The sequence below is a fragment of the Sminthopsis crassicaudata genome, chromosome 2 (genome assembly GCF_048593235.1).
Source record: "Sminthopsis crassicaudata isolate SCR6 chromosome 2, ASM4859323v1, whole genome shotgun sequence".
NCBI lineage: Eukaryota > Metazoa > Chordata > Mammalia > Dasyuromorphia > Dasyuridae > Sminthopsis > Sminthopsis crassicaudata.
Window position 1 is genome coordinate 502,396,121 of NC_133618.1, and position 20,434 is coordinate 502,416,554.

The following is a 20,434-nucleotide window of genomic DNA, read 5'->3' on the forward strand; positions in this document are numbered from 1 at the left end:
TCCTGAGGCCAATTTTTTATCATTGAAAATCAGACTTTATATCTCATACATTCCCCAAAGTTATCTTAAAGTGGACAAAGGTCCATCCAAAGCAGTGCTAAGGAATTTCTCCATAAAGTACTATTTTTCTTGATTCAGGCACGATGTTGCTGCACCTCTAAGTCCACACTCTCAAGAAATTTCCTGTTATATCGACTATAACATTTCCATGCCAGCCCAGAATCTTTGGAGAGTGGTGAGTTGAAATAAAATTTTCTAGAGAGTACTTAATCCAACCTTTTCATTTAGCACATGAAGAATGTGAGTCCCAGAGGGGTCATTTGACCCAGACCACTAAGTGAGTAGGAGCACCATCAAGTTTTGAGTTGCATAAGGGAAATGTTCTAACTCTTGGCCCAGAGCTCTTTTTATTACATCAGATATTAAGTGACATCATTTTGAATTAGAGCCTTTTGTTGATAAGTTAATAAAATTATTATTAAAGAGTACCTCCAAAAACCAGTGTTATCTTATTCTAGGATAAAATACAAACTATCATGTTTGGCATTCAAAGCCTTTCACAGTCGGGCTGCACTCTCTTTTCTAGACAGATTTCCCATTACTAGCTCTCATGCACTATATATGCTGTCACCAAACTAGCCTATTGTGTCCTTAGGAAACAAGGTTCCTGTATCTGGGCCTTTGGAGCCCTTGTGTCTGGAGTGCTCTTCATCCTTTCATCTTCTAGAACTCCTAGCTTTCTCCAGAGCTCCCCACATCTGCAGGCAGCCTTTCCATATCTCTCCTGACCCTCCAAATGATAAATTGTATTTTATTTGTGTGCATTATCTGTGTACATTTTGCCCCTTCTGTCCCTCACCCCCTTGATAAATGGTATGTTTCTGAACGGGAAGGATTGTTGCAATTTTGTTTCTATACCTCCAGTGTCAAGCCCACTGCCTAGCAGACAGTGGGCCCTCAGTAAGTGCTTTTTGAATTAAGTTGAATGGTATATTTGAACCCACTGTGGAGATACAGTTTGGGATGGCAGAAAGCACACTGGACTTGGAACCAGAAAGTTCTAATCCTTGGTTTCAAATCCTGCCTGAGTGCTGTGTGCCTTCTTAGAGTTTTAATGTCTTCATCTGTAAAGTGGGGATAATAATACTTGCCTTAACTACATTATTGGATTGCTTTGAGGAAAGTGCTTTCTCAACCTTAAAGTGCTTTACAAAATATGAGCTGTGAGAAGAATTCTGATTTATGGTTCTAATTAGAAATCGTATTCATTTACTTAAAAACCTACAAGTCCATTCTTGCAATATGTTTACGGGGTGAAGCGAGGTTATTAAAAAAAATAAACAGAATATTTCTTCTTTTGCCAAATGCTTATCTTAAATAATTGAAGTCAGATCCAGCTTCAGAAATCTTTGTGCCAGCTGTTGACAGCGACTGCTTTTTGCTACTCCCTCTTCACTTAAAGAAGTTTAAGAAATGTCTGTTTATAAAAATGGCTTGGCTCCTTAGCCTTTATTTGTGAAAAGATAGTACAGAAAATCTAAAATAGTCCAAAAAAAAAAATCAAAACCCCAAACTTTAAAATGTGCCTTCATGTCTTTCCCAAGTGGGCCACGGGCCTCTGTGTACAGCTTTAAAGAGTCACCCCTTCTAAGTGATTTACATTTGCATATGTGTTAGGGAAGAGGCTAATGGTAGCAAAAAGAACTGCCTGTTGTCTTTGAGTGCCAGTTGTAGGATCTGATGATTATAGCTTTTTTTTTTTTTTCCCTATTGAATCTATGATTTAATTGATAAATTACACTCCTGATAAGAAAACTTCCTTTAATTGTACAGAACTGTGCCTGCTTTGAGACTTGTAGTCTGGGGAATTGTCAGGGACCCTGAGAAGTTCAGGGACTTGCTCAGTCACACAGTCCGTATGGGGCAGGTCTGCCTGACTCCAAGGTCAGCTCCCTCTCTACTATGCCATATTGCCTCTCTCATAGAAGGCCTTTGAACCTTCTGCACATGAAAATCACAAAGTCTCTGGAGAAGAGAAATGCAATAAGATCTGATTTTTTTTTTTCCCTAGGATATCGTAAACCGTGAGTCAGATTCAGATATATGGAAGACCATATTGTCAGAAGTTCGGTTTGTACATGTCAACACTTCAGCTGTACTGAAGGTAAGGCTCTCCTAGCTGAAGGATTCCTGTGTTTTCCTAAGCTGTAAGGTATACAGTTTCTTCTTGCTTAATTTTTCAGTCTGAACAAATTTTTAAAAGGCAGAGAAAATACAAGGGAAGATTTTACCAAGATGTGTGTGTGTGTGTGTGTGTGTGTGTGTGTGTGTGTGTGTGTGTGTGTGTGTGTGTGTGTGTGTTTTACCCATGTGAAACTGAATCTGGTTCTATTTCTTTTTTAAAAATCTTTTTTACTAATCCATTTTGTTTTTATATTGTCCTTTATTTCTGATTATATCCTTCCCCTTCCCTTATACAGTCATTTTATGTAACAGAGATTTTAAAAGAAAGAGAAAAAAGCATAATACTTAACCATCATATCAACTAAACCCAATGTTATACACCCATAATCCTCAGCATTTCTAAAAAGAAAAAAGTAAAATTTTACTTGTTTCTTCTTCAGAGCCAAACATGATCATTATATTTACACAAGGTTAAGTTTGTTCTTTTTTTGTTGTTGTTTCCCTTCATTTTGTTTATATACTTTCCTGGTTCTGCCTATTTGATGCTGTCTCAGTTCTTTTAAGTCTTTCTCTGACTGAATTCTTCATATGCTTCATTTCTTACAGTTCAGTAATATTCCATGGCATTTGTTTAGATATTTCCCAATCATACTGTATTTTCAATTCTTTGCTCCACACAAAAAACAACTTCTGTGAATAATTTGGTGTACATGGGGCCTTTGTTTCTGGTTTTGATCTCCTAGGATTTATGTTTAATAGTGAGATTTAGTCAAAAGATGTGGACATTTTAATTACCTTTTTAGCATAATTCCATACTTTTCTCTACAATGTTTGAACTCTTTCATAATTCCACCAACAATCTATTAATTTGTCTATTTTTCCACAATTCCTCCAAAAGCTACTATTTCCATCTTTTGTCATCTTTTCCAATGTACTGACCAAATGAGCCTTTTCAATGTTGTAGTTTATCTAAAACCATGGGATTAGTCTACATAATTCTAAATTGAGGAAATTATAGGAAAAATTAAGATGCACCCTTTTGGGAATCCTAATACCTTAGACCACTTGTGGCAGATTTGGGAAATTTTTCTGTTTCTATACCTTCTTTTATTTTGATTTCCTCCCCATTCCCTAGCTAAGTGGGGCATCATTACCTGACTGGGGTTATTGGCAGCTGGAGATCATTGGTGAAAAACCGGTCAAGAGCTATCACCAGAGCATGATATGGAATGTGGAGGAACACCGATATGGGAAAAGTAAGTTCTGAATGAATTATGAATTCAGTATTAGTATACTAATGTTTCTTTGTAATAAAAAGTTAGTATTTTTATTTATAATTTGTATTTTTTTAAAAAGCTAAATTATTACCTTCTTCTGAGAGTTCTGTTGCTTTTTTTTTTTTTTTTTTTTTTTTTGCTCTCACCATGTAAATATTTTTTCCATTATCTCTACTTAAATTTCAGAACATTTGTGGCCCCCTCAAAAGAAAACCAGTGCTATAACTAAAAGTCCTTTTAATTATCATTGGAAAGGCAACTGATTTCTTTCAGTGTAGGATGAATTTTAAGCCTGAGTGAAATATAAATTCATGGTTCTCTCAGCTGTTAATTTGCTGGAGGGGAGTTTACCGTGAATGATACAGCTTTGACCAAGATCAAGAAGCCAAGAGAAATGGGCTTTAAAAAAAAAGTTTAACAACTTCTTTTCATAGATGAATGACTAGCCTGTTTTGTAACTCTTCAGGCCAGGAGCAAAAGGAGAGAGAGTTGGAATTGCATTCCCCTACTCAGATTGATATCAGCAAAAACCTCAGTTTTATGGCCAGATTCACAGAATTACAGGTGAATGGGGTAGGGTATACTTGGGAAACAGTCTGCTTTCTGGGCAGTGGCTAATTATAGCACTTTTCTCTACTAAAAATTGCCTTCTGTGCTTTCTTTAAATAATTTATTGTCTTGTAAGTTCTGAACTAAAGATCCAAGAGCTCCATGTGTTCCCCCTTTCCTTTTAATTATAAGTAGAAAACAGAACTTTTGTTGATCCTTCAGTTGAATTGGGCTACCTGCATGGTTTGAATTTTATGCAGGTGGGATTTGTAATATACTTAAGAAGGAAGATTGTAACTGTGCCATAATTCATACTTTGCTACATGGTATTTTTGACCTTCTTCAGCTGATCAAATGGAAACTTTTAGTTAGGTAAAATTCCAAAATTACAGAATGTGAGAGATGATAAGGATCTCTTAGACATCATCAGTCTATTCAGTTTCCTCATTCATTAGATCAGCAGATCAGCTGAAGAAACTAAAGTTTACAGATAAGTGACTTATTCAGTCACAAAGCTTGTTCATGACATAACTGGATCAAAGAGCTGAGGTCTAGAGTCCCTTGATGCTCCTTATTCTACCCACTACTCCATGTTGTCTGTCTCTGTATAATGTAGAAATGGATCCCTGCTAACAAATAGTGACTTAGAAAGTCATATGTTGGCATTTGTTAAACATTTCTCATTTACATTTTAATTTGTTTCTGGCTCCACTCAGAAGTTTTGAGGGCCATGAATTTGACATCTTTACTCTAGAATGAACTTCAAGCTCTTGTGAACAGCAGAATTGCACCCAGTATATACCCTTAAAAGATCTGACCAATGTTAAAATGATCCAGAAAATCCATGAACAATTTCTTGGTCATTATGGCATTAATTACTTTATAACTTTGAATCAAGGATCTAGCATAACTACTTTATTCTAGTGGAAGATGCTCACATTAAGGAGTGAAGAAACTGAACACAAGTACAGTTCCTCACCCCTGGAATGGCTCACACTGGAGACAAATATCGCCTATTGGCTACATCCCAAGACCAGTGTAAGTGGGGAAAATGGAAGGGACATTGGATTTAGACTTCTAGCAAACCATAGGAATAACTTAGTGATTTATATCTTTAAGAACTCCATTGTGATTGAATATTGTATTTGAGCATTGTTTCTTTTTTTTTTTTTTTAAAGTTCCTTTAGGTTTATTGAAATGAGTGACAAAGATAATGAGATTCTTTTTTCTTTTTAATAGGCTTATATTTCTTTTTTTTTAAGTTTCCATACTTTTATTTATATGAATCAGGACAATACTAATCACTTTACATCTTAATTTATAAAGCATCCTTAGTTATATGGTGCTGAAAACATTCTCAGCAATAATTCATGAGGGAAAGTTTACCTTTTCTGGCAGAAATCTTAGTAGTATCAAATTTCCAAATACTAACTGTGCCTATATTATTTAGCTGGTAACACCTGAAAAAATATGCTGTCCTATGCTGTCCATTGCCTTATGTTTCTTTAAAGCAGAGGTCTATGACTCTCTTTATTTTTTTTTAATTTTTTTAATTAATTTTATAATTATAATTTTTTTTTGACAGTACATATGCATAGGTAGTTTTTTACATTATCCCTTGTACTCCCTTCTGTCCCGAATTTTCCCCTCCTTCCCTCCATCCCCTCCCCTAGATGGCAGGCTTTCCCATACATATTAAATATGCTATAGTATATCCTAGATACAATCTATATGTGCAGAAACGAATTTTGTTGTTGTTGTTGTTGCAAAGAAGGAATTGGATTCAGAAGGTAAAAATAACCTGGAGAGAAAAACAAAAAAATGCAAACAGTTTATACTCATTTCCCAGTGTTCCTTCTCTGGGTGTAGCTGATTGTGTATGACTCTCTTTAATATACTCATTTGGGTAACTAAGAATGAACACTCCCCTTAAACAGTTTTACCAGATTATGCAACTATGTACTGAGAGTTTTATTTGGGGGGAGTTTTTTGTTGTTTTTTTTCAAATATGCCCAGTGGTAGTGGAGAAATATAGTGGGAGGGATAGATTAATTTTTTTCAAAAAAATAAATGTGGCATAAGAATAAAAGGTATTAATAAAATTCTTAAAATTAAAACAAAAACCTCACTTCTTATTGCTTGGGAGTATTGGCTATGTCTGAAAATGTATGTTTCTGAATTTCTTGTCAGGAAGTGAATGGTACTGTGTCTCATCTTCCTTTTTTGGGATTCTTGGTTTATCACTGCATTGTTCAGAATACCAGAGGTTTTTAAAGTTGTTTTTCTCTATAATTTTCTTAACATTTTATAAACTTTCTCCCAGTTCTTAATTCACTCTGCATCATGTCATGAGATAGTCCCAGATTTCTCTGTGTCCATTTCATTATATGATATGTGATATGATATGATATCACTGTTTAGCTCCTCCCTTAGTTCCTGTTTTGGGGGGTTACAAAAAGAGCCCAATACATAAATAAGTGGTTTTTATAAATATTGGTGATTTCTTTTGGGCACAGACCCTTCTCATGGCATAACAATGTCACAGGGTGGCACATTCTTATGATTGTCAGCACACGACCAGATTGCTTTCTAGGATGTCTGCATCGGGCCAGTGCATAAGTGGATCTGTTTTAAGATAAAGTTGGACCTGAAATAAAGAGAATGATATAGGTAGTGTTTACAATCAAGGCCTAGAGTTTATAGGTGCATTTTCATTAAGCCTCTCTCAAATTGTCCTGTGAAAAAGTTCTGTCAGAAAATACTTATTAACTGTTTACTCTGTTCTTTTTATAGAAATTCCTTAAGGAACAGTCTGGGTTTTGGTTTCATTGTTTTTTTTTTTTTTTTTCTCATTTTATCTCTGCCCTTAGTACCATCTAACAGTAATCCTTATATTGGAGGGGGAAAAAAAGAGATCATCATTTTTAATATACAACTTACTCGTCAGTTTACTATTCTGTAAAGCTGAACACTTGGCTACTTTTAGACACCTGACTAGGAACTGTTTGCAGACAATGGTGCTAAAAATAAGTGGATTTTTAAAATTTAATCATCTTTTTTCCTACCCTATATGTATAAAGCCAAATGGCCAAGGTAATACCCCATGTGTTTCTAGGCTCAAATCCACCTACTTGGAAATGCTTTGACCTGGTCTTCAGCCAATATTGCCACTTTGGCCTATATGCTTCTGTTTTTATGGTATCTGCTCAGACGGAAGAGAAATGTTTGTGACATCCCTGAGGGTAGGTAGTTTTATTTTTTCTTTTTCATTTATTTGTTTTTTCATCTTAGTGGGTTTTCAGTGTCCCTTGAGGTGACAGTCCTAAAGCAGGGGATAGTGAATCTCCTCCTCCTGGTAAATTTTCTGTTTCTATTTTTTTCCCCAGGGAGGCTTGGAAATTCATTTCCCACCCTCTGTTGCAAGCTTCTTTGTTACAGTGCTGAGTAAACAAGGGAAGAGTTTTCTTAGTGCAGGCACTCAGTGGCATTCAGCTTAAGGATTGAGATTATTTGGTGCAGGGATTTTATATCAATTCAAGATGGAAAAAATGGGCTCTGGACAAACATCCCACTTTTTCCACAGAGAATGTGGAAAGGAAAATGAAATAAATTACTTCATGTTTTGTTACTGAAGTCTAAAGAGAATTAAATGACTCAAGTAGGCTAAGCTAAATTTATAAAATAACTCAGCAGAATCTGCATTTTCCTGTTGATGGCAGAAATTTTAAGATAATTTTTCCTCGATTTCTCCCTCAGATTCCTGGTCATTCTGGGTATTAGCTGGGACTATGTGTTGTGGAGGCTGGGCTGTGAACTATCTCCCCTTCTTTCTGATGGAGAAGACGCTATTCCTTTACCACTATCTGCCTGCTCTCACCTTCCAAATCATCCTACTCCCTATTGTGCTGCAGCATGTGATCGAATTCCTCTGCAGGTATCTGGGGTCATGTGCAATTTTAAATAACATTCATTTTGGGGCACTGTCAGAATGAAAGCAGTTTCCCATTCATTCAGCAAGCATTTTTAGTAAACATTTGCTGTGTTATACAAGGGTTACAGAGGTAAATAACACATCATGACACCTGCATTCAAAGAATTTAGTCTAGGAATTTCATGCTAGTGACTGTGATACAGGGCAGAAAAATGTGAGCTCTGCAAAAAAAAAGAGCTACAAAGTGCCATAAAGGTTCAAACAAGTTGAATAGAATAATTCCAGAGGGGATGAGCTAAGTCATAAGAGCAGCAAAAGATTGATATAAAGAAAAAGGGAGTAGTCCAATTTGGTTAGCTGCTGGGGGCGGGGGCAGGTCAAGTAGAAAGTTAAACTTTCTTAGCAGTAAAAAAAAAAAAAAAAAAAAAAAAGATCAGAGCAACCTTTCAAAAAAAATGGATCTGGCATATTCAATTCAATATATATTGCAGAAGAGAGAGATTGAACTAATTTAGTGGTGGTGGGAGTACAGCATTTGGAGACAGATTCAGTGTAATCTATGATTAATAGTAAAGAGTTGGAGAGTTCCAAAGTTTTGAGGCCAGGTACCTGGGAAGATGGTAACCCTTGGTAACAGAAGTAACAGTGAGGAGGAATGGATTTGAGGTGCATTTAACTATTTCCAGCCAGATGTAGTGTGTACATACTCATAATCTCTGCTGCTGGGGAGACTGAGGCTGGTAGGTTGAGGAGTGGTAGAGCTAAAGTCCATTAAGCTTCTACACTCAGTCCAGCACCACTATGTGGGTTAAATCAGAAGCAGGGGATCACCAGGAGGCCTAAGGAAGGGCAACCAGCCCAATTGAGTCAGAAGCAGAACAGGCCAAAACTATCAGTGAGATCAAGACTGATTGGCCATTGCACTTCCAGTAAAAAAAAATCCAGGGAGACCCAGATTCAAACAACAAAAAACAATCATTATTCTTGAGTAGCATGATAGTGTAAAACAATATTCTTTGGAGGGGCAGCAAGAGAGAGTAGAAAGAATGTTAGTCACACTTGGGTTTGTGTTCTGCTCAGCCACCAGTTGTGATGTCCTAGAAAGGTTACATCTTATCTCTGAACTGGTTTCCTCATTTTTCCACATCTACATTGTAAAGAATTTCTGAGAACATGCAGTGAGATCCCCTATAACGATATGTTTTGGAAGCTGTAAATATTAAGAATATGTCTCATGTATATTTATCTTCTACTCCCACAGATCCCAGCTCCAGAAGAACATATTCAACTCTTTAATTATAGTATGGTTTTCCTCTGTGTGTCTGGTTTATCACACGTTTAGCCCACTAACCTATGGAGATCAATCTCTCTCAACAAACGAACTCAAGGCTCTGCGTTGGAAATCTAGCTGGGATATCCTGATTAGAAAACACTAAAGGAAAACAGAATAAACTAATGAAAATCTGAGATAAGGAGCTAGATAAAGTAGAAGAGATCTTGTTTGTTTCTTTCTTGTATTTATTAACAAGCAAAGCTACTCTGGAATTGAAGGAGTGACTGATGAGTTCATCGCCTTTAATTTCAGGAAGAAGTAACTGAAGACTTCACATTTTTTTTATCATTTCATTTCACTATTAAGAAGGCCAATTAAAAGATAACTTACATTTTGAGCAAGGATGGTTTTTTCCTGAAAACTAGAGAGCAAACTATTTCCACTGACTCCTCTGACCCTTAACTGAAACAAAACTGCTTTTCATTTAACTGATTAACATAGTCATGCCCTCCAACCTTAATGGAGACAAAAAGAAATCACATAGACCAAAATGTCCTATGACCACAATGAAATCTACAATTCAGTTTTTTAACTAGGAAGTTACTGGTAATTGTAATAGCTGTTATTCTCACTTCCTCCTTTGGCTAGACTCACGCTGCCAGGAATACTTCCTAAATCAGAAGCCATTCCTGAATTATTCCATTTTCTCAGTCTGTGTGATGGGAAGGTAAGTTACTTTGGTAAAAAGCCTCTTAAGAGGCTTCATTTAAGTTTTCTGACTAAAAGATGAAAAAACACAGACTAGTATCTTATTGCTTTGGTACTTTCTAAAAATCCTTATGAAATTTGTTGGGGTAGTATGTTAAGTGAATACGATCCCTAACTGTGAAAGTGTTAGTTTCGTCTCTGTAATGCCTCTTTCTGAAATCTGATTTATGTTTACAAATATAAAAATAATTTTAAAGAGACAAATGAACACTATTTGGTATTTGTTTATTAGTCCCAAAACAGTACATTAAGCAAGACAAGGATTTTAGGTAATTACAATTTGGGAAACCAAAGGGCCTGAAACACAGTTCCCTGCCTTATGTATCTCATATTAACTATAATGATTTATGCCTAACAGAAGAAAACCACAAGAGGCTATATATGAGAAGATTGAATATAAAACAGATTTTATCTATTTATATATGTATACGTAAACATTCTATATAATGTACACATATATATATTATATAAAGGGAATTGAACACTAGTTAGGAGGGAAGCTTAAAGAGAACCATATAGACCAAAACATTATCAAATACGCAATTCAGTGCTAGGTCATATAGGATAAGTGGTACAGAAACTAAAGGGCTGATTTGTGCAACAACATTCATTTTGAACCTCTAAATTCCACTGGGTAACTTAGCTCTAAGGAAAGCATGCACCTGACATGGCGATGAGTAATATAGCAAAATGTTTGGCAGTAGGTAGCATGTGTCCCAGGACAGGTAAGCTTTTGACTTGGCAATTTCCAGGTATAGACGGAAAGAGTCAACAGCTTTGAGTGGAGCTATTTGCTTGGGCATTGTCTACATTCAAGTGAAAACCACACAAACTCTAGAATTATTTGACTGACTTCTATAGTGGCAAATCTTGATTCTGCAGTAACCTGTCAAGCATATTTATAAGCCTTTTAGGTCCCCTGAAAACACATTCAAAATAGGAGATGCTCTCCTTTATACTTAATAGAAGTTTTTTTTGTGTCTTTTTCTTTTTTTTAATTGCTTATCAACATTCCCACCTCTATTAACTTGGGAGGAAAAAAGACGTTTCTATGTGGTTCATGTTCAGGTCATACCAGCCAGACCCAAGACCTAGACCTCCAGTTTATTTCTTAAATGTATTACTAGCATTACTTCTGGGAGCAAGCATAATAGGTTCACTCATGCAGGTGAAGGGCATTTTTCAGGTGGCCCAAAGAGATTTTAGAAGCCTTCTGAATACATGGAAGATAAAAATATCAAGAAGGTCCTTTTAATATTTCTCACATTTAAGACTGAATAAAATTAACTTTTCTATCCTAAATAGCTAAATAATTTCATCTTATAATCATTTTGTAACAGGTACTAAGAGTAATTCTAAATACTGAGGGTTTTGTTTAAAAAAAAAAAAAAAAAAAGTAACTCTCGACCCATTCATTATACAGATGTCATCAAGGAAGATCTGCCCTATAGGCTGATTAACAGCCTCCAGCTCCTCAGTGGGGTCTGCTGCTAGACTCCAGGTGGGATCGTTTACCAGAAGTTAGAACAACAGCAGGGTCTCCAGGCTCAGGAAAAGTCCTCTTGTAGCTCCGCCCATTTGGAACTCCCCGCTGCCATTTACAGATGTCCCCATTCAGAATGTCCTGAATATGCTGTACAATCAGGTTGATGGCAACTGCAAAAGATAAGGGGATAAATGTGGTCTTGATTGTCTAGAGGCAGCAATAATAATTATTGAGCGCTTACTATGTGCTAAGAGGCCAAAAGATAAAAAACCAGTTCTGCCTTCAAGGAACTTACAGTGTAATGAGGGAGACATGCAAAAACAAGGTTTATACAGGATAAATAGAAAATGATTAATAGAGAAGGCTCTAGAAGTAAGAGGGGCTAGGAAAGGCTTCCTGTAAAAGATGGGATTTGAGTTGATACTTGAATAAAACCAGGGAGCAGAGCTCGGTAGAGATGAGGGGTAGCCAGAGATAAATGTGTGGAGCTGAGAAATAATGTCATTGTCACTGAATTGAAGAGAATATAGCTAGGAGTAAGGTGTAGGAAGATTAGGAAAAGCTTTGAATGGCAACCAGCGTTTTATTTTTGCTTCTAGGGGCACTAGGGAGCCACTGGAGTTTATTGCTTTAGTAGAGGGTGGTGGTAGTGGTGATTTAGTCTGACCTGCATTTTAGGAAAATTACTTTGGTTGGCTGAATGTAGGATAGATTGGAGTAATGCTGCAGATAGACCCACCAGCAGATTATAATCAGGTAGGGAAGACCAGGAGAGAGAGTGATGTCCTGAAAATTCAGAGAGAAGAGAGTGTCAGGGACAGAATGATCAACAGTGTCGAAGGCTACAGAGAGATTAAGGGGAATGATTGTCAGATCTGGCCAATGAGGTCATTGATAACTTGCAAAAAAAGGTTTCAGTAGAATAATATGGGAAGCCAGATTGTAAGGGGTTAAGAGAGTGAGAGGAGAGGGGATGGAATGGATCACCTGAACAAGCAAAGTCTTAGGGAAGGAGAAGACCACTTGATCATGTGACTTCACATGAGTGAAGATGAATAATAGGAGATGAGGGAGAAAGAGGAAGCTCACTGTGAATGGTCTTAAATTCTGTAAAATAGGAGGCAGGGTTCTCAGCTGTGGTGTGGGAAGTTTGAGATGAATAGGTCTAGAAGAGATGCTGTGGACAATGGGATAATGAATTGCTAAGACAAGGATTGTTTATCAGCAGTGAGGGCCCAGGAGAGGTGGTGTAGCATAAACATTGTGTTAAACGCAGAATGGGTCGAATGATTTTCTCCATCTTTGTTTAGTAGTCCATATATTGGAGAGAAGGCAGCAATTTGTGGGAATTGTCCAACGCTGAGGGTTGGCTGAGCAAAATCAGTGATATACTGAGAGGGTTTAGGGATCCAACAGAGGAGGATAGTATAGAACTGTATTGGTTCTGGGTGAGAAAGAGTAAGTGGCTAGTGCAAGGGGTCAAGGGATTGAAGATCATGGTAAAAATCAAAAGAACAATCCGTAAGGGAAAGCAGAGGTGAAAAGCCAAGAAATTATGGTCAGATGAAAGGATTTTGGAATTCTTGACCATGGAAGTAGAACATTTGTGGGTGACAGAAACATGAAAAGTCTGACCATCTCCAGTATGTGGCTAAAGTGGGGTGGAAGAGTAGCTCAAGGGAAGTGACCAATTAAGGTATGTGAAAGAGAACCAATATATATACTGAAGTCCTAGTATGAGGGCTGGAGTGGTAATGGGGAAGGGAATTGTGAGCCACATGTGAAACTTATTAAGGAACGAAAAGGTGCAACCTAGAGTCTGTAGGCAACAGTTACCAGGATTTTGACTGGGTTGGGTTACTGGTGGATAGGATTAGCATGAACCTTAAAAGAAAGAGAGGTTAACGAGTAATTTAAAAAAAAAAAAAAAAAAAAAGGGGAAGAACTGGAAGTCAAAATGGGCAGCAAAAATCATTTTAATTCCATCACCTCTATCAAGAGCCAAGGGGAATGAGTGTTCTTATTAGCTCATTGAGATTAGTCTCCACCTAATGGCTGTCTCAGAAAACTCTGCTGCCTGCTTCAATTTTATAACCAATATAACTTTGTAATCAAAGGCAGTGGACTGGTGGCAAACTCTGGCAGATAAAAACAATGGGAATCAATAAGTGAATTCTTAAAATCTACACACTTGGCACTTTATTATGGTATCATATTAATAGTTTTAAGGAAATTAGTTAAAATACTCAAGTATTAAGAATTACAGTTTTGTAAGTTTTAAAATGTTATTCAATATGTTTGAAAAGATTGCATATATGTATCATGTGTCAGGATAAAGTAGAAAACACAAAAAAGGTGTTGCAGACCCTTGGGCTCTTACATCTGGAGGTTTTACATCAAACTATAATGATTTATAGCCAAAATGCATATCAAATGCAGAAATTGCAGGCATTCAGAAGAATAAATTAGGTCACACATTTTTCTTACCCATGTTGTCAACCCCTCGAGGGATGATCACATCAGCATACTTCTTAGTCTGGAAAACAAAATAATAGTTCTCATGAAATTTTTTCTAAGGTCATTTCAATTTTCAGTGGAATTCACTCTACTTTGAATGTGATATGATGGGTGAGGGCATACAGTGGGTGGAGTTGGAGATGTATGTCTCACTGCCCTATGGATGGATATAAGGTGATTCATTTGAGCCACTATCATCACTCTACCAGACAAAATGAGTCAAGTTGCATAAGTATAGGAAGCGAAAAGAAACAATTTTGTTCTCCAGTGAGTTTACGTCATTTTCATTGCCCATGATGTTTCTTGTGAAAAATGTGTATGGCCCATCTCTCCGTACTGCAGACTCAGCTTCAGGCAAAAGTGAACCAAGTAAGATAGAAAGGTTCTAGATTGACCTCCTAACAATCTATGACATTCTTCTACTCTGATCTAACCAATCACTTCTCACCCTACAAGGAGCTGGGAAGCAATTGTGAATGTGGACACAGAAAAGTGAACTTCACTCCAGGATGAAGTTTCATGACATTGTGAGCAACACATGGTATGATAACTGTTTTTTGCCCCTGCAACTTGGTCAGTCCTATTCAATGGAATCCTTAATATGAATAAGCTGACTTATTAAATATATTTATGTGATCAGGAAAATCTGGAACTGCCAAGTTATTGATGCCAAATTAATAGAGGTTAGATGGAACTATATATTTCATTTTTTTAATTTAATTTTTAAAAAAATTTTGTTTTAATAGCATATTATTTTTCAAATTACATGCAAAGGAGGTTTTTAACTTTGAGTTTTGTAAGATTTTGAATTCCAATCGAGTGGCTATCCCTTAGTTGAGGAATGGCTGAATAAGTTATGGTACATGAATGTAATGGAATATTGTTCTGTAAGAAATAATGAGCAGGCTGATTTCAGAAAAATCTGTAAGGATTTATATGAACTAATACCAAGTGAAGTGAGCAGACCCAGGAGAATGTCATACATAGTAACAAGAAGATTATGTGATAATCAACTATGACAGGCTTGTCTTTTCTCAACAACGTGGTGATTCAAGGCAATTCTAATAGACTTGAGATGGAAAATGCCATCTGCATCCCGAGAGATTACTAAAAACTGAATGTGGATCAAAGCATAATATATTCAAAATTTTTTATGTGCTTTTTTCCCTTTTAGTCTGATTTTTCTTGTACAACGTATGACAAGCATGGAAATATGTTTGAAAGGATTGTATATATGTATCCTATATCAAATTGTTTTCTGTCTGGGGGGGAGGGGAAGGTAAGAGAGAGAAGGAAAAAATGTTGAAAGCTATTTTTACATGTATTTGGAAAAATAGAATACTGTTGAGGAAAAAAAAAAAGGAAAATAAGATTTTGAATTCCAAATTTTTAAACATTTCCATATGAGTCATGCTAGGAAAGACAAATCAGAATAAAAGGGAAAAATCAAGAGAGGAAAAAAATAAACTTTAAAAAAGGTGAAAATAGTATGCTTTGATCTGCATTCAATCTCCATTCAAAGTTTATTGGAATTGCCATGGATCACTGAATTGCTAAGAAGAGCTACGTCTATAGAATAGCTGATCATTACACAATCTTGCTGTTGTGTACAATGTTCTCTTGGTCCTGCTAGCTTCACTCCACATCGGTTCATGTAAGTCTTTCCAGGCTTTTCTGAAATCTGCCTGTTCATCATTTCTTATAGAACAATAATATTCCATTACAGTCATATACCTTATTTTGCTATTCCCCAATTGATGGGCAGTCACTCATTTTCCAAGTCTTTGTCACCACAAAAAGAGCTGCTACAAACATTTTTGAACATGTGGGTCTTTTCCCCTATTTTATGATCTTTTGGAATAGAGACCCAGTAGTGGCTGAATCATTTGAGCATAGTTCCAAATTGCTCTCCATAATAGCTGGATCCATTTGCAACTTCACCAACAAGGCATTTAGTGGGGTTACATTTTTAAGGCTCAGCTACTCTGGGCAAGTACACTTAACTCCTTAGTGCCTTCAAGAAATTCTTTAAAGCTTATTTGTAGAACTAATGACCATATGCCTTGGAAGGGATGTTTCTTCACTGGTAGTTAAGTCACACATCTGAAGGGAAAAAAGTTTTCATACAAAAAAGTTTACATAAATCACCTTCATATTTTCAGGGTTTCTAATTTAGAGAACAGTGCTTACCAGTCATGTTTAATTTTTAAATTTGAAATGTTGATGATAAGAAGTTAATCCCTGAAAAATATTCAAAGCAGTTTGGCACCTCAGAGGCTTGATCAAAATCAGTATGGAGAAAGGCATTATTTAGGTCCCAGCTTCTTCAACTGTGAGTGACAACCTTATATTGGGTTTTGTAACTAAATGCTGGGCTTGTGAAATTATGGTTTGTTATCAGTAAATGTTTGATATGTGTATCTATTTTATATGTCTACATACCTGGAGTCAGGCAAAATTTCTTGGGTCGAAAAGGGGTTGTGAATGGAAAAGTTTAAGAAGCTTTGATTTAGGGGACTTGACATAAGGCCAACTACATGCTTCCCTCCATATAAAGTACATATAAATTCTCTCTACATAAATTCCTCCATATATGTATAAATTGTACATAAATCCTTTGCTACATATAAATTACATATAAATCTTTCTTTACACATAAATTGCATTTCATCTAAGACTCAACATCCCCCTGAAACTGGATAACACACAACCTTTTGAAGGGGAATACTAAATCTATGATGTAAAAGTTATTTTAAAAACTCTAAAATTCCAAGGTACCGGCAGGCAGAATTCCTCAAAGGCAGGTTTGACAAAGGTGGTGTACTGTGTAAGGATCTGCTCCAAGTCTCTCCCACGATTCATATCTCGGAGAACTGAAATCGTAACAATTCAATCCTCAGACCATCACATGTGTAACTGTCCAAGGTCAGAATTCAAGAACTCTTGCATTCCCCCTTACCTCTACGAGAGAGTCTCACATCTGAGTCGGTGTCAACAAAGAGTCGAAGATGAAACATGTCTCGGATCTCTTGACTATAGAATACCAAAATGCCCTCAAACAGAACCACATCCGCAGGGTAAACCACAGTTGTCTCCAGTAACCTGCGAGGCAGAGGCGAGGAAATGGGACACTGCAGGAGAGAGAGGGTCACCGGGGCAGTCTGCACAACCAGCTTCAGTCCTGGGGGCACTGAATCCTTGGAAGGGGCAGATCACGAAGAGTCCACAGAAACCGACTGGGGGCAGGGCCTGCTGCAGGGAAGTCCTTGCTGTAAGCACCTGAGGAAGATCTAACGGGCTTGAAGTGCACAGCCCTTCCTCTGCCCTCCCAGAAACCACCCGCTTACCTGGAATGGGTCACAAAATCATAAGTCGGGACCTCAACGGTTTTGCCCTCCACAATGTGTTTCAGGGTCATGTGCATCAAGTCATTATCAAAAGCATCTGCAGAGATGGAACAAAAGGCAAGGGGGTGGTGTAAATCAAGAAACTGTGTGGCCCTGGGTCCGGCCTAAGGCTGGCTGGTGGCACTTAAGTCCACAGTGGCAGCACTTCCCACACTGGACACAGTGAATGCCACAGAACTACTATCCAGCAGGTCCACAAGCTCTTATGTTCTGCAGGCCACAGAGGGAACCCCTTCATCTAGACAGCTAGCTCTGGTATATAATCCTAGGGCATAAACCTCTCATTTCTACTCAGGAGGGCCCGCTACTGGTGGCTCGAGTTGGGTCTCCCTAGCTCTGCTGCTCCTGGCCCTGCCTGGAAAGGGGCTACCCGAGTGGGGAGGAGAGGAAAGTTTTAAAGAGCCTGATTCTGTCCGAGAGGCCTTCGGAAACATCCTTCGGGGAAATGACTCACGGGAGCGCGGCAGACCGAGCACTGGTGGCTCTGCCGGCTCGAGCCTCGATCCTCAGAAAACAGGCCTGTCTGATCGGCCTCAGGAGCCCCTCCTCGGCACGGACAGTTGGCCGAGACCTCAGCCCACTTATGCCTGGCACTGTCCCAGACAAACCAAAGAAATGGGGGCGGGAAAGGGAGAAGGAGAGGAGAGAAGGGCAGGGAAAAGGGAAAGAAGGGGGAGGGGAAGAAAGACTGGAATGGTGGAACAATCGCTGGCGCTAGACTCAAAGACCTGGGTTCGAGTTCTGGCTCTGCCTCTGCTGGTGACAGCCTGTCACCCGGACTCCTCAGTCAGAGGGGGCGGATATTTACACTTCCTGCCTCACTGGCTGGTGGTGAGCGAGTGCTCCGCAAATTAAAGTCTGTTTGGGCCGTGAAGTGCTTTTGCAGTTATTTTCCGCCACGCTGCACCTTCTCTCCTGTTTCCCGCCCTGCCCTGCTCCGTTCCCTCCCCCTCCCTCCCCCCTCTTCCCCTTCTCTCCCCCCCCGTCCCCCACAGGTTTCTTGATCTACCTGGGTGGTCAAAGTTGTACTGCCCCTTCAGCGCTTTGGCCTTCTGCTCGGCGGTCAGGACCTTATAGAAGCGGTCCTGGCTCAGGATGACCAGCTTGCGCTGGCGATGATCCACTTCATGTTGGCCCAGCAGTTCCATGATCTTCTCACACACGGTGGACTGGGGGAAAGCCCAGGGGAGCCTCCTAATGGGATGCCCGCGGCCTCTCCCAGCCCTCCCGCACGGCCCAAGTCCGGGCTGGCTACAGGTGGGGCCGGGGGCTCCTGCGGGGGACTTTGGGGAAGGCTCGGGCAGACCCCGCGGGCCCGGCCACTGTCCCCGTTCTCCTGGCCCCGGGCTAGGGCCCCAGCCCTGCCCGCGGGTCGTGCCGCCAGCCCCGCGGGCCCCTTCGGGCTCTGCTGTGGGGCGCGGGACCCGTTCCTCGCCTCCAAACGGGGACTTCCTCCTCCCCCTCCGAGGTGAGACGCCCCCCACACACTTCCCGCCACTCCGAGTTCTTACCTTTCCACTGGCCGTGCCGCCGCTCACCCCGATCAGGAAGGGCCGCTGGTGGGGGCGCTCGGGCTCCGCAGCGGCCGCGCCGCCGCCGCCGCCGCTAGCCGAGGCCATAGCCAGCTCCGCTTCCCAGCATCGGCTTCCCCCCCCCCCCCACCCCCAGCTCTAGCTGGCCCGACCGCCCCCAGAACAGAGGTCAGAGGCAGCTCCCGAGACTACAACTCCCAGCGGACACCACGCGCAAGTTCTAGTTGCTAAGGGGTCCCCACGGTGCCGCGGAGCGACTCGGGATTTGTAGTCGGCTAAGGCCCGAGGGGAGGGCGCATGCTCCAGATGATTAAATGTCCCTTTACCTAGAGACTGCTGCTCCGGGTACTGGCAGGCTGGGCGGTTGTACACTTACAGCTTCCCACACTTTGACGGCTCCTCTGGGAAGAGAGCAATAGCCTTAACCCCCGCTTTACCCTGGCTTAAATATTTGCATTAAGAAAGCCCCGGCCTCCGGAGCCCTCCCCCCTCCTCCCCGGGGCTGCTCTCCCCAGATGCCCGTTCTGCCCTCACCGTTGCTAAGAAACTGACTGTCGGAGAGGTTCTGGTACGCTCAGGTCGGGGAGCTGGGGGCTGTGGGAGCACTCCCGGGGGCTCGACCGAAGATAGACGGAGGCGCGCCTCTTCCCCCTTCGTCCGGGGTCGTTCCCTCCCCAGTGCCCCTCCGGAGCGGAGAAATTAAAGCCGTCCGGGCCTTGCGAGTGCTCCGCGACTCCCTGGGGAGAGGCGTGCCCATATGTGAGTAAGCGCCCAGGGGCTCCCCAGTGCCGAAGAATGGCGTTCAGGGCCTCGCCAGGGCCGAGAGATTCAGGGCAAGTCCCGGGCAGTGCTCTAAGAGCGCCTTCGCCTCCCATCTCCGCGACTCTCCTTGCAGTCCTCCTAAAAGTTCCCCCGGAACTTTGTCCGCGCAGTGTCGGGGACAGGCTCTGGAATCCAGAGAAACGGAGCCAAAGGGCACCCCCGTCCCTTAGCTGCGTGACCCTGGGCAAGTCACGTCACCCTGCTTGAGGGTGATTCGAGGAATCGAATCTAAAATGGCCTGGAGAAGGAAATGGCAGTTACACAGAGGCCCATACAACCGAATTAACAAGAGTCATGATAGTAGTCATATGCTTGCATGCAGTGAAAGGTTTTATTGAAGAGTTTTTATCAAAAGCAGGGTTTTTTTTCTGGAGAGCAATCTGGAATTATGCCCAAAAAGTTATCAAAATGTGCATACCCTTTGACCCAGCAGTGCTACTACTGGGCTTATATCCCAAGGAAATACTAAAGAGGGGAAAGGGACCTGTATGTGCCAAAATGTTTGTGGCAGCCCTTTTCATAGTGGCCAGAAGCTGGAAAATGAACGGATGTCCATCAATCGGAGAATGGTTGGGTAAATTATGGTATATGAATGTTATGGAATATTATTGTTCTGTAAGAAATGACCAACAGGAGAAATACAGAGAGGCTTGGAGAGACTTACATCAACTGATGCTGAGTGAAACGA

At 40.2% G+C, this 20,434-nt stretch overlaps 2 protein-coding genes across 8 annotated transcripts in view; one reads left to right on the forward strand and one right to left on the reverse strand.

Moving 5' to 3' along the window:
- Positions 1–11,284, forward strand: part of POMT1 (protein O-mannosyltransferase 1) — a 37,844-nt gene extending 26,560 nt beyond the window's left edge. For 5 of the 6 annotated variants that reach the window (XM_074293927.1, XM_074293928.1, XM_074293929.1 and 2 more), the window contains 8 exons: positions 139–235; positions 2,072–2,164; positions 3,320–3,440; positions 3,928–4,025; positions 4,935–5,048; positions 7,126–7,252; positions 7,767–7,944; positions 9,203–11,284. In XM_074293927.1, the coding sequence (XP_074150028.1) occupies positions 139–235; positions 2,072–2,164; positions 3,320–3,440; positions 3,928–4,025; positions 4,935–5,048; positions 7,126–7,252; positions 7,767–7,944; positions 9,203–9,377 (1,003 nt within the window). In that variant the 3' untranslated portion in view covers positions 9,378–11,284. The remainder of the gene's footprint in view (positions 1–138; positions 236–2,071; positions 2,165–3,319; positions 3,441–3,927; positions 4,026–4,934; positions 5,049–7,125; positions 7,253–7,766; positions 7,945–9,202) is intronic. The other variant, XM_074293930.1, reaches the window with a different exon arrangement.
- Positions 10,191–19,221, reverse strand: UCK1 (uridine-cytidine kinase 1). 2 transcript variants are annotated; one of them, XM_074293933.1, is made up of 7 exons: positions 18,904–19,221; positions 18,402–18,561; positions 17,333–17,429; positions 16,945–17,087; positions 16,764–16,858; positions 13,956–14,004; positions 10,191–11,638 (listed from the first exon to the last, which is right to left on the reverse strand). In XM_074293933.1, exons 1-7 carry the CDS (start codon positions 19,009–19,011, stop codon positions 11,457–11,459), a joined length of 834 nt encoding a protein of 277 aa, XP_074150034.1. In that variant the 5' UTR covers positions 19,012–19,221; the 3' UTR covers positions 10,191–11,456. The 2 variants fall into 2 exon arrangements, with proteins under 2 accessions (XP_074150034.1, XP_074150035.1); XM_074293934.1 differs by lacking the exon at positions 16,764–16,858 and having other exon boundaries at positions 10,952–11,638; positions 18,904–19,094.
- Between the last annotated feature and the right edge of the window lie 1,213 nt (positions 19,222–20,434).

Excerpts from the sequence above, each read along its gene's own strand:
- UCK1 (XM_074293933.1), bottom strand. The coding sequence starts at position 19,011 with ATGGCCTCGGCTAGCGGCGGCGGCGGCGGCGCGGCCGCTGCGGAGCCC. Across the intron at positions 18,562-18,903 it reads GCGGCACGGCCAGTGGAAAG|TCCACCGTGTGTGAGAAGAT; the intron begins GTAAGAACTCGG and ends GCTTTCCCCCAG. Across the intron at positions 17,088-17,332 it reads GATTTTGTGACCCATTCCAG|GTTACTGGAGACAACTGTGG; the intron begins GTAAGCGGGTGG and ends TCTGCCTCGCAG.